A 12554-nucleotide genomic window follows, 5' to 3' on the forward strand; every position below is an offset into this window, starting at 1 on the left:
CTTTAAACTTACCATCCCACTGTTTCTCAATCTGTAAACTGGGGATGAAAAATATAACTTTACATACGTGTTAAAATCAAAAGACTTATGTGAAAATGCACATTTTACCACAGAGATATATCCTGTTAGAAAGGACAAAACAGAATGTGTAAAAATCAAGAAAAAATTGAGGAAAATGTATTGAGAGTATAACAGGAACTGAAAATCTTACTTACTCATCCTTATTCTATATTTCTTAGTATTTTGTGTGTAAATTTTGAAATCTTGACTTCAGCCAGCAATTTTGAATGAGAAAAAAATACTCTTTGATAATGCATGAGACACCTAAATGAAAGATAATGCTATATTCAAGAAACTGCAGAGAAATAAAGGTAAATGTTACAATAAATGACTGCTATAATTTTATAGTTCCTCTAACTCAAACTAGTCTCCAGATCTCACCATCATTATCTCTCTCATTTCCTTTCAGTCTAATTAATCAAAATCCTTCCTACATGTTCATTTCTGGTCAGCATGTCTTCCTGAATATGAATAAGAAATAGAATACCATTCAATGTTTGAAATTATGGGGGTAATCTCAATGATGGAAATAAATGACTGGCAAAAGGGAAGGGAATGCCTGATTAAATATATTCATGAAGATATCAAAGCCTTATAAAGCCAACATCTGGGGAAGAGAAAGCTATAGGACGAGAGCTTCCTGGTGAAGTGTGTTTCTTGAAATCATCACCACCATGGACAGCAAAGGTTCACCGCAGAAAGGTATGTACAGCAGCTTGTGGAGTTGTTGGGTTTTTTCGATGTTCCAATGGGGGTATTAATTTGAAATTTGAGGACATATTCGCTTAGGTTTCAGGATTACAGAGTTTAGAAGAACTAACTAATCCTGCTCTAGAAGTCAATTGTATAGGAGCACAATAGGACAGTGGTTCTTGAATGGAGGAATGTCTTCCAGAGACTTTGGTTAATGTCTGGAGATGGTTTTGGTTGTCTTAATATGGGGCAGGGGTGCTACTGGTACCCAGGGGGCAGAGATCAGAGATGTTGCTGAACATACTACAATGCACAAGTTAGCCCCCAGAACAAGTACTTATCCAGCTCAGGGTGCCAATCATGTCAAAGTTGACAAACCTTAGACCAGAATAAGACCAAAAGTGTCTTTGAGTCCAATTTATCACAACTCCAGAAGGTAGAAACAAACATTTTCTAGCTACCAGGATTCGTATGCGGTGTGGCTAAGATGCATCAGTCTGATGAAACTTTTAACTCTGAAGCTATAATACAGTCAGTGACAGCAGCGTTGTCTCCTACAATACTTTGTTGACTGGGTTTAATCCAAATGATATCTTAGAAGAAAACACAGGCTAGTAACAATAATCGCCTTTACTTTCTTGGTTGACATTTGCTAGAAAAATAAATTGCAGATAACAAATGAGAACTTACTGTATAGCATGAACAAATCTACGCAGTGCTCTCTGGTGACCTAAATGGGAACGAAATCCAAAAAAGAGGGTATATATTTATACGTATAGCTAATTCACTTTGCTATACAGCAGAAACTAGCATAATATTCTAAAGCAATTATATCCTGATAAAAATTAATTTAACAAAAGAAATTGTAAGACAAAGAAATTAATTACAAAATTTATTTTATGAAACAACAAAAACATTTCTTTTTTATTTCATCTTAGGCTGTGGAAAAAATCCTTCAGATGATAAAGGTTCAGATAAATGTAGTCAGAGTTAAAGAATATCTATCCAGTTATGAATTTCCTAGAACCAATATTCTAATTTCTCTATCTGTAAAGTACTTTTTATTTATACTTGTAGATAAAACATTTAATCAGCTGTGTTACATGACTGTAAAGTACCTAAAATAATCTCTTTGGAAATATATCTTTGAAAAATTAAAAGACTGTTACATGAATTATCTCACAATATTGATATTTTTATTTTGCAACTAAAAGGTTGTTCATTCTATACTACATTCTATACTAAATAGTCTTTTAGGTATTTTCAGGTGTTGAGGGTTAGGTGTTTTTTCACCCTAAATCTTTAGCCCTTGCCTCGTTTTGTCTTGGACACTTCCAATTACATTTATTCAAGATTCCAGAGGAAAGGAGTTTTTTGGTAAACACATTTCTATATTCTTTATTTTATTTGGAGCAATTTGAACTTAAACATGATTTAAATCATTGTCTTTTTCCTTTTGAAAGTGTAAGTTATTGATATGTTAGTGGTTCATATCAGTCCATCTGCTGAGATAGTAAATTGGTGACTACATTGTCTCTGCTAATTGTAAAGGACTTTAAAAATGAATGTTTTATAGACAGAGCAGAATGAGTGGATAAAATCATCTTTCTAGGGTCACTGCTGTCATGCAAAAACAAAATGTTTTTCTCTACTGGTAATGGCAATGATCGCTGTAAGCACAGGGTCATCACAGCTACTGATGTCCCTGTTACACACATGCAAACCAAGAGCCCAGCTGCCTGTGTGTTGTGACATGAGGAAGTGAAAAGGTGACAGTGTGGTCCCCAGTCACCTCCATCTGCTAATTATGCGGCTTGGGGGAAAATCACTTGCCCTAAGTCATTGTTTATTAATAAAATCTGATGATAATAATAGAGATCATTGGAAAGAGCCCTGATGCTGCGAAAGATTGAAGGCAATATAAGAAGTGGGCGGGAGAGGATGAGATGGTTAAATAGCATCACTGACTGAACAGACATGAATCTGAGCAAACTCCAGGATATAATGAATGAAGGGGAGCCTAGAGTGCTGCAGTCTATGGGGTGACAAAGAGACTGGGACTTAGCTATGCACAACAACAATAAGGCCAAGGCTATCTCAGAGGATTATCACGAAACACAAATTTTACACATTTTTAAAAGCTTTTAGCAAAGTATCAAGGAAATGGATGGGGTTATTAAGTTGAGCTAGCAGATCCAAGATGCAGTATCCTTTTTCTCTGAGAATTCTCTTTGTATTCAATAATAGGGCTCAGGCAGTCGTGTGTTTTTTCTTACCCACTGTGATGGTAAACCATATAGATCAACTGTGCTGTTTTTGCCATTTCAGTGTCTAAAATGCAAGCATTAGTCAGTGTACAGTGAAAAAATTACAAACTCCTACAAGCTGTTGAGAATCTGCAGAGAATCCCGAGACATTAAACTATTGTAGGAGAATGACTTAAACACTCTGACTCACATTAATTTAAATTCCAAATGTTTGCAGAACAGAGGAGCACTTCTGGGAGCAATACAAAAATGCAAGGAGTAACCTACTTCTGCAACTATGTATCTGTACAAATATCATCATCCATCTAAATTTACACAGTGGAAGGTGTTGCTTCCCCACCCCAGCTGCTATAGCACAAAATTCTGCTCAGGGCAACAGGGAGAGATGAGGCCTCCCTGGACAGGATGGCTTTTGCTAACCTTGGGCTAATATGTCATCTCAGAGCGGCTCTTGTTTTTATTTATGCAGGGTCCCGCCTGCTCCTGCTGCTGGTGGTGTCAAATCTACTCTTGTGTCAGGGTGTGGTCTCCACCCCCGTCTGTCCCAATGGGCCTGGCAACTGCCAGGTGTCCCTTCGAGACCTGTTTGACCGGGCAATCATGCTGTCCCACTACATCCATAACCTCTCCTCGGAAATGTTCAACGAATTTGTAAGTACTGTATTTCTTGCTTATTTCCAGAAGGAACCTTTGCGTAAGTGACTGATACTATCCTTTAAACAAGAAGGCTGCATCAGCCAAACTTCAAAGAATACACTTTCTAGGTCAAATAAGATATTAGCTCATAAGATGTGGTAACTGAAGAAAAGATGTTTCATGAAATCTCAATGATTCTTGAAGAGTGACATACCTGTTTCAATTTGCTTTTATTTGTTAAGTTTCCAAAATAAATTTAAAGCACCTGTATTTGTCAGCTTGCTATTCTCATAGCAGAATACCATAGACTCAGTGGAATAAACAACAGAACTTTATTTCCTCGCACTTCTGGGGCCTGGAAGTCCCGGATCAGGGTACCAGCAAGGTCAGTTTCTGCTAAGGGCTCTGCCTACCCAGGTCCGCTTCTCCCTGTGTCCTTGCAGGGTTGGGGGCGGGGAAGAGAAACAGAGGAAAGGCAGAGAGACAACAGAGAAAACTCTCTGGTGTTTCTCTTCATAAAGACTCTAAACGTATTGGATCAGTCTTCCACCCTACGAGCTCATTTGACTTTAATTAATCTTCATAATCTTCTGGGCTTCCCTTGTGGCTCAGCTGGTAAAGAATCTGCCTGCAATGTGGGAGACCTTTGTTCGATCCCTGGGTTGGGAAGATGCCCTGGAGTAAGGGAAAGGTTACCCACTCCAGTATTCTGGTCTGGAGAATTCCATGGACTGTATAGTCCATGAACTCGCAAAGAGTGGGACACAAATGAACGATTTTCACTTTCATTGTCAATCTTCATAAGGGCTTCCTAGGTGGCGCTCGTGGGGGAGAACCCTCCTGCCAATGCAGGAGACATAAAAGACGCAGGTGCGATCCCTGGGTCAGGAAGATGCCCTGGAGGAGGACATGACAACCCACTCCAGTATTCTTGCCTGGAGAATCTCCGTGGACAGAGGAGCCTAGAGGGCTATAGTCCACAGGGTTGCAAACAGTGGTACACAACCGAAGCGACGTAGCTTGCACACAGTCTTCATAAAGGCCCTTTTCCAAACACAGTACTTTGGAGATTTTTGCTTCAACACATGAATTTGGGGGAGACACATTCAGTTCATAACAGTACCCAACATAAAGCACTCTTAGGTGGGGCTGGGAAAAAGAAGCATCTAGATTTTCTGGTCCTTCAGTGTCCCTCTGGGCATTCTTCACCCAGCACACAGTACATAGCCAATAAATGGGAACTGCACTTCGGTGAACTGGGTGGATGGGACATATTAGACAGAGCTGAATTCCTGTAATGAAAACAAATAATGATAGCTTTTTAAATGCTACAAATTACTATTCTAAGATATGCAATATATGGGTTTATGACTACAATAGAATGCTTGGTTTATAATTGGAAACAAAATTATTCTCTTTCTGATGAAATTACTTTGAAAGTTGTATACTCTTTTATGTCACTCAAGGAGCCCACAGTAGAGCAGAGAACTGATAAAAAATGGTGCTCAATGTTTCTATTACATTCATATAGTTCTTTTTATTCACTAGTTTCCCTTTCATCTTCCATTTTTGACTGTCATCTTTTTTTCCAGATCTTTGAAGTAATCTCTTTAAATGTTCACAACTTTTGCTAAAGATTAGGTTTTCTTTATCAACGTGTTAGCTAGTTATTTCTACTCTCCTTCTCAGTCCATTGTTTACTATTTTCAAAAATTTTATGCCATGTTTTTCTGACTTACCATTTTCTCATCATCAACGACCCTGTATTCTGCATCTGTGAAGCATACTAAGCTATAGGTTTGTGGATTCAGATTAGTCAAACAAAAGTTATAATTATATATCTTCTTTTAAGGGAGTATATTGGTTCCAACCCAAAGTAAACAAGAGATTAAATGTCTATATAGGTATCATACATATGCACTATATTTGGTTCAAGTACTAAAAAAAGATGATACTTAATAAAGCAGTTACTATTTCATATTTGAGTTATTTTTAGTGTTTGCTATCCAAATAGTAACTATGAGAAGGATGAAATGAAACAAGGGGAAAAAAAGAAGGAAAGAGGTTGGAATTTAGATGACAAGCAACTGTTTTCAGAGAAAATGGAAAGAAAAAAGTAGGAAAAAGAATTACTTTCAATTTTTATGTGACCCTCATTAAAAAAATTATTCATCTATCAAACGTGTTAATATTCTGCTAAAGGTTCATTTATTGAATGCCCAAACAACCCTAACGAATTGAATTTGCTTGATTGCTTCCAGGATAAACGGTATGCCCAGGGCAAAGGGTTCATTACCATGGCCCTCAACAGCTGCCATACCTCCTCCCTTCCTACCCCTGAAGACAAAGAACAAGCCCAACAGACCCACGTGAGTCTTTTATCTGGGTTTTCACCAGAACAAGTGAGACGGTGCACTGATGTTACCTGGCTTCAGGTTATTAGAGGTAATGGTAACTGGACATGCAGAGAAAGGTGAAGAAACAGTAAATAATCAAAGAGAAATTGCATTATGCAGTTGATGAAATATGAGTAAAATAAAGGGATGACTATAAAGATCTGTAACAGCAAAATAATAACAGATCTATAAATTGTCCATGCAGACAACATAAGTTCAACCAATGCACTAGATCCAAGGTTGCAGCCATTATACTGTATGAAAACATGAAATAAATGGAATGTCCATATGGATTTAAAAAATTCATGATTATGTAAGAAACACAACCCCAGTTTTGAGTATTCCCTGATACTAGTGACTCCTACATGGGAGTCACTCCTACACTGCACCACTTGAGCCACCAATTCTGCCTTTCAAGGCTCACCTGATTCTTCTACTTCTCCGACACTTACTTCATTCTTGATTGACTCCTCTATTACCTCTTGTTTATAATTATGTCTCCCCCCAAAACGGGTCCTAAAAAATATTATGTTTTGCTTCTCATGGCTGTGATGATTGCCTTTGTTCTGATGACCACACCATCTACTGATAAGCCTCAATCATGTATCTCAGATCCAAATTCTTATCATTATAATCACTCCTTTCTGATTCCCTGAGCTAACCACAGTGCTAACATTATTTAAAATATTTCGACATGCATCTCCCCTAAAGTACAATCTGTTTTCTTGCTACAGCTTTGTTAGTGATACCAGGATTTTTTCCATCTGCTAATCTCCTTAATAACGAGGATGATAAAATGAAGGAAGAAGGTCAAGAAGGAAAAGGAGGAGGACTTTTAAAATGAGTTTAAAATAAATTTAAAATTTATTGAGAGCTATTACCTTGCCATACAATTTACAAAGTGCTTTGTTTTCATTACTATGTTTAATCTTCACGAAAATTCCTGCAGCACAATGACCATTATTACACTTCCTGTAATATGGAAACCGAGACTCAGAAAAATAGTGGAATTTGCACCAGTCACACAGGTAGTAAGCAGTGATTCTGGGTTTATTCCAACTCAGAGCTCTCAGTCTTCATCTTTAAGCTACAACGCCCCCAGGAAAACTATGCTGCCACTCACCCTAGAGTCTGAATTTCATTTCAGCTCCCTTACTCTCACATCCCATCATGTTTCTATTACAATGCCTGTTTGATTCTTCTCTGCTGTTCATTTCCTGTACCATTAAAGTAGTTCATGGCCATCAAGAAATCAAGCCTTTTAATTAGAGATGCTCAGCCCCTGGGAGTTTCATGTCCAGTCCTGGTAGTAGTGACTACCAGTAGGGGGCAAAACCCTCCATTGTGAATCCCACTGATGCTGTTAATAAAGACAACACTGCCATTTTCTGCCTAGACACATGTCAACAAAATAGACTGCTCTGATATCAGCTTGGGGGCTGTTGGGATGGATTGAGGAAAGTGTGGCTAGGAATGTCACATCTTCTTTATTGCCTCTTTGTTCTAATATTATAAAAGGAACTACCAATCAAAAACTAAAAATACATTAATGAATACTTCAATTCATTCATATGAATGAATCACTGGGTGAAAATGAGGTGGGCACAGGTGGATTCCGTCTTTCCTGGGTCAGGTACTCCAGGCACATACTGAGTTCCAACAAAATACTTATATTTCTCTCCCCAGACAAGCAAAGCATTCAAATGCAAAAGAACTCACTGAGTGGATGGTAGAATTTCAGAGGGAAAAATAAAATTCTTTATGTTATAAATTAGAACTCATCAGAAACATTGGTTACTAAAATAAGCCAGATTTTTAAGTATTTCAGCAAAGTATAAACCGATAGCTTACATTTTATAATTTTGCAAATTTCAAAAAATTTTCAATACATATAGGAAAAACCTGGAGTTTTTTAGGTCAGTCACTCTGAGCAAAGATCATCTGTTACCAAATCCACTGAATTATGCTTATTTTAATGAGATTGTTTCCTGTGGTTGTTTAGCATGAGGTCCTTATGAGCTTGATTCTTGGGTTGCTGCGCTCCTGGAATGACCCTCTGTATCACCTAGTCACAGAGGTGCGGGGTATAAAAGGAGTCCCAGATGCTATCCTATCGAAGGCCATAGAGATTGAGGAAGAAAACAAACGACTTCTGGAAGGCATAGAGATGATATTTGGCCAGGTGAGCAGCCTCATGAAATCTTCCTTGCTATTCTCATGAATGAGAGAGGTGATTTCTTCAATGAGGAATGAGTTTTGAACTATCTCACTGTACAAGAACACAATTCAGACCTTCTTTTTCTAGACTGGTATTATACAAAGCAAGAATCTGTTCATTCATAGTGATAGATTCTATTGTAAGTGAAGTAGAATTCCACAGCAATTTTTGACAGGTATAGTCTTTCTTGAATTGCACAGTTACACCAAAATCTTGCCTCTTCCTGGGTACAGATGGCTGAAATATTTTCAAGGATAAGAGAACTAGAGAATACAATTTGCAAGATAAATGTTTTCTTCAAAATATCCCAAGATATCCTCTACTGAAATTCAGCTTGTATTCTTTCTCTGTTCTCCTCAAACCATAGGGTGAGAGTGAGAAGAAAGAAAAGAGCAAGTCAAAACCAAGCTAATACTTGAGTTCTGCTTTTAGTTTTTATTAATAAATTACTAACAGATATCTGATACACTAACTCCAAAATCCAAGTGTAGAGTCTTTCATGTATCTTCCCCAATTATTAATTTGATAATTAGAAAGAACAAAGATGAGCAAATACTACTAAAACTCATAATAACTCATTATCTTTTGGATGCTTAGGTTATTCCTGGAGCCAAAGAGACTGAGCCCTACCCTGTGTGGTCAGGACTCCCATCCCTGCAAACTAAGGATGAAGATGCACGTCATTCTGCTTTTTATAACTTGCTCCACTGCCTGCGCAGGGATTCAAGCAAGATTGACACTTACCTTAAGCTCCTGAATTGCAGAATCATCTACAACAACAACTGCTAAGCCCACATTCATCCTATCCATTTCTGAGATGGTTCTTAATGATCCATTCCCTGGCAAACTTCTCTGAGCTTTATAGCTTTTTAATGCATGCTTGGCTCTAATGGGTTTCATCTTAAATAAAAACAGACTTTAGAAATGTCAAAATCTTGTCAATGTTTCTTATTTCATTTAATAGACAATCAAATGAAAATCCTTCCTTATGATCAAGAGAAAGAAGTTCTGATTAAAATTTGTCACAAGTAGCAGAAACTGACATTACAAAGACCATTAACAACTTTAGAATCACAGCAAATTATTCTGGGTCAAGTTATTAGAATTAAAGAATTGGATAATCATTCATTGTGTTGGTCATGCTACCAAGATGACTGAATTCTCAGGATTTTTTTACGAAAGTCAGCCAACTTTCGCAGAATTATAACAGACAATGTAAATGCTATGAAACTAGTGTGCTCAAAGAGCATGAGGTTTACTGAACTGTCTAAAGATTGTTATAATGCTGTCTTAGTCCTTTTGGGCTGCTATAACAAAATATCACAGACTTAAAAACATTTAAAAACAATGGAAATGGATTTCCACTGCATGGTCAGGTGGGGCCCTCTTCTGATCACACACTTCTTACTGTATCCTCACATCAGGGAAGGGCTAGAGAACTCCATGTGTCTCTTATACATAAAAGCAGTCATCTCATCCAGGAGGCTCCATCCTTCATCACCTCCATAACTTCATCACCACCCAAAGGCCCCACCTATGAAACACCATCACCATAGGGGTCAGGATTTCAATCTATGAAATTTCTGGGGGACACGAAGGTTAGGACCAGAGCAGATACAAAAGTGAACTGGCTCCATCCTCCTCCAGTGCACTATCCACACTCCACTGCATCCTCATTTCCTGCATCATCTTGCAGCCATTCCATACATTCTATCACTCCAGGTTTAACAAGTCCAGCTCAGTTAAGTGTCAACTCCATCTTGTATTCAGCCTATTTAATGTTGCTCTCTCCCCTACTGAGGCCCTGGGGGACCTACCAGGGAAAGCAGATATGTCCATTACTGCAAGGTTCCTTCTCTCCCTCTCTAGATCTTTATTCTTTGGGCCATGTTGGAAGTAGGCAAGGGGTGATAAAATGGGAAAGTTCTGACATTTCTGATTTATGTGGTGCTGATGTAGCCTTCTCATGGTTAAGAGAGACTGATCTTCAATTCCCCCTGACTGACAAACATCTGTCTTGTGGGGCACCCTTGTGATTTTCCAGGACACTCATAAGTTGTGGATACTCAGCAGCATAGTTTCTTTTTTAACCCGGGGAAATGTTTTAGCACCCACAACTCCCCACTTGCAGTTTTCTCCACAGCCTCTCTGTTTCCCTCACTCTGCAAACACCATCTGGAGAAAATTAATTGGCTTAAGTTCAGCTGCCTACTAGCTGACTCACCAGAAACCCATGTATCATCAACACTCCAAACAACTGAATGGCAAAAATACTGGTGTGCATCTGATCCCCTCTTGGGGTCTCTGGACACACAGAGACAGAGTAGATCAGGAAGTTGGATTCATAAACAAACTGGGAAGTGAAATATCATTCTCTTCTTTTAAACTATCTTTGTCAATTATCAAACATCCCCTATTAGGTCCCTGAATTACGAAACCCTCCAAATAGACTAAGCCTCTATAGAGACTGGAGAGAAGTGACTGGATTAGGGTTGCTCAGCTTGTTCAACTGCTTCCAGATAACCTGCAGTGAGGGCTGAGCTCTCCTGAAGAAGGCAATGATGTTGCTGGGCTGGTTTTGTAGCATAATTTGGGCTTTAGCAAGAATTCCTAGACAACAGACAATGGGAAATATTCCATCCAACATCCTGGTAGAAATGAAATAAAAAGGTAGATGGGAAGGTGGATAAAGATGAAAGAAAGAAGAGAAAAGATAGAATATTAGTGAAAACTTGTGAAGGATAAAATGTTATTAAAACACTATTTGGTAAACTCTCAAATACATATGGGCTTCCCAGGTGGCACTAGCAGTAAAGAACCTGCCTGCCAGTGCAAGAGACATGAGAGACATGGGTTCAGTTACTGGGTTGGAAAGATCCCCTGGAGAAAGGCATAGAAACCCACCCCAGTATTATTGCCTGGTTAATTCCATAGGACAGAGGAGACTGGCAGGCTATATAGTCCATAGGTTCGCAAAGTGTTGGACACAATGCAGACATAAGATTTCAATTTTACACTCTAAGAGCAAATGTCATCTCATTTTTGTTCTCATTCAGTCACTAAGTCATGTCCTACTCTTTGTGATCCCCGATACTGCAGCACATCAGAATCCTCTGTCCTCCGCTATTTCCCAGACTTTGCTCAAATTCATGTCCATTCAGTCATGTCCATGAGATGGTTAGATAGCATTAAGCATCTCATCCTCTGCCACTCTCTTCTTCTTTTGCCTTCAATCTTTCCAAGCATCAGTGCCCTTTTCAATGAATTGGCTCTTTGTATCAGGTGGACAAATTATTGGACTTTCAGCATCAGTCTTTCCAATGAAAATTCAAGGTTGACTTCCTTTAGGATTGACTGGTTTGAACTCCTTGCAGACAACAAGACTCTTGGGAGTCCTCTCCAGTCCTACAATTCACAAGCATCAATTCTTTGGTGCTCAGCTTTCTTTGTGATCCAACTCTCACACCATACTTGACTACTGGAAAAATCATAGCTTTGACTATACAGCGTCTCATATTCTCCTTTTCCTTCTATTTCCTCTTCTCTTTTTCTGAAATTTTCCTCTGTTTAGGAATATTCTTTTGTTGCTACTTACTGAGTGTGATGATTCTACAAGTGAACAAAACTTGTCAACTCTTCAGCTCAGAATTCAAGGCAATTTTCTTCTGTTATACAAAGACACCTTTCACATGTGCAAGAACACTTTCCAGCAAAACCAACCTCTTCCCTCATAGACAGAGTTATTTTTGCCTGTTTTGCTCATGCCTTTAGCTATGATGACCCCAGCCCTACAGAACAAGACAGAATATTCTGCCCCAAAACAATCTGTCTGTCTCTCCGTTGGCTCCAGAATGCATGCAAAAAGTCATTTATTCTAGGATTTTCACCTTTTCTTTTAAAAGGCAGAAGACTATGAAAAAACCTGTATACACTCTCTAAGTTATTTATCGCCTAAAACATCTAATTCAATTGTGTTACCTGCTTAACTTTCTTTCCTTCAATGCCTATATATTTCCAAATAAGGATGTTGTTGTTCAATCACTCAGTCGTGTCCCACTCTTTGTGACTCCATGGACTGAAGCACGCCAGGCTTCCCTGTCCTTCACCATCTCCCAGAACTTGCTCAAACTCATGTCCATTGAGTCAGTGATGCCATTCAACTATTTTGTTCTTTGTTGTTGGATGATATTTATTAGAGGGGAATTTGGCAATAAGGGGGCAATGCAATAGTAGGAAATATATACTCACCACTAGCTCACACACATCATCTCCCATTTGTCTCTT

At 38.5% G+C, this 12554-nt stretch overlaps 1 protein-coding gene across 1 annotated transcript; it reads left to right on the forward strand.

Moving 5' to 3' along the window:
* Nucleotides 1-586: 586 nt before the first annotated feature.
* Nucleotides 587-9206, forward strand: LOC120870291 (prolactin). The gene is made up of 5 exons (XM_040249909.1): nucleotides 587-762; nucleotides 3490-3671; nucleotides 5918-6025; nucleotides 8055-8234; nucleotides 8868-9206. The coding sequence occupies exons 1-5, from the start codon at nucleotides 735-737 to the stop codon at nucleotides 9057-9059; spliced, it is 690 nt and encodes a 229-aa protein (XP_040105843.1). The 5' UTR covers nucleotides 587-734; the 3' UTR covers nucleotides 9060-9206.
* The last annotated feature ends 3348 nt before the right edge of the window (nucleotides 9207-12554 follow it).

The sequence above is a fragment of the Oryx dammah genome, unplaced genomic scaffold (assembly GCF_014754425.2).
Source record: "Oryx dammah isolate SB20612 unplaced genomic scaffold, SCBI_Odam_1.1 HiC_scaffold_11, whole genome shotgun sequence".
Taxonomy (NCBI): Eukaryota; Metazoa; Chordata; class Mammalia; order Artiodactyla; family Bovidae; genus Oryx; species Oryx dammah.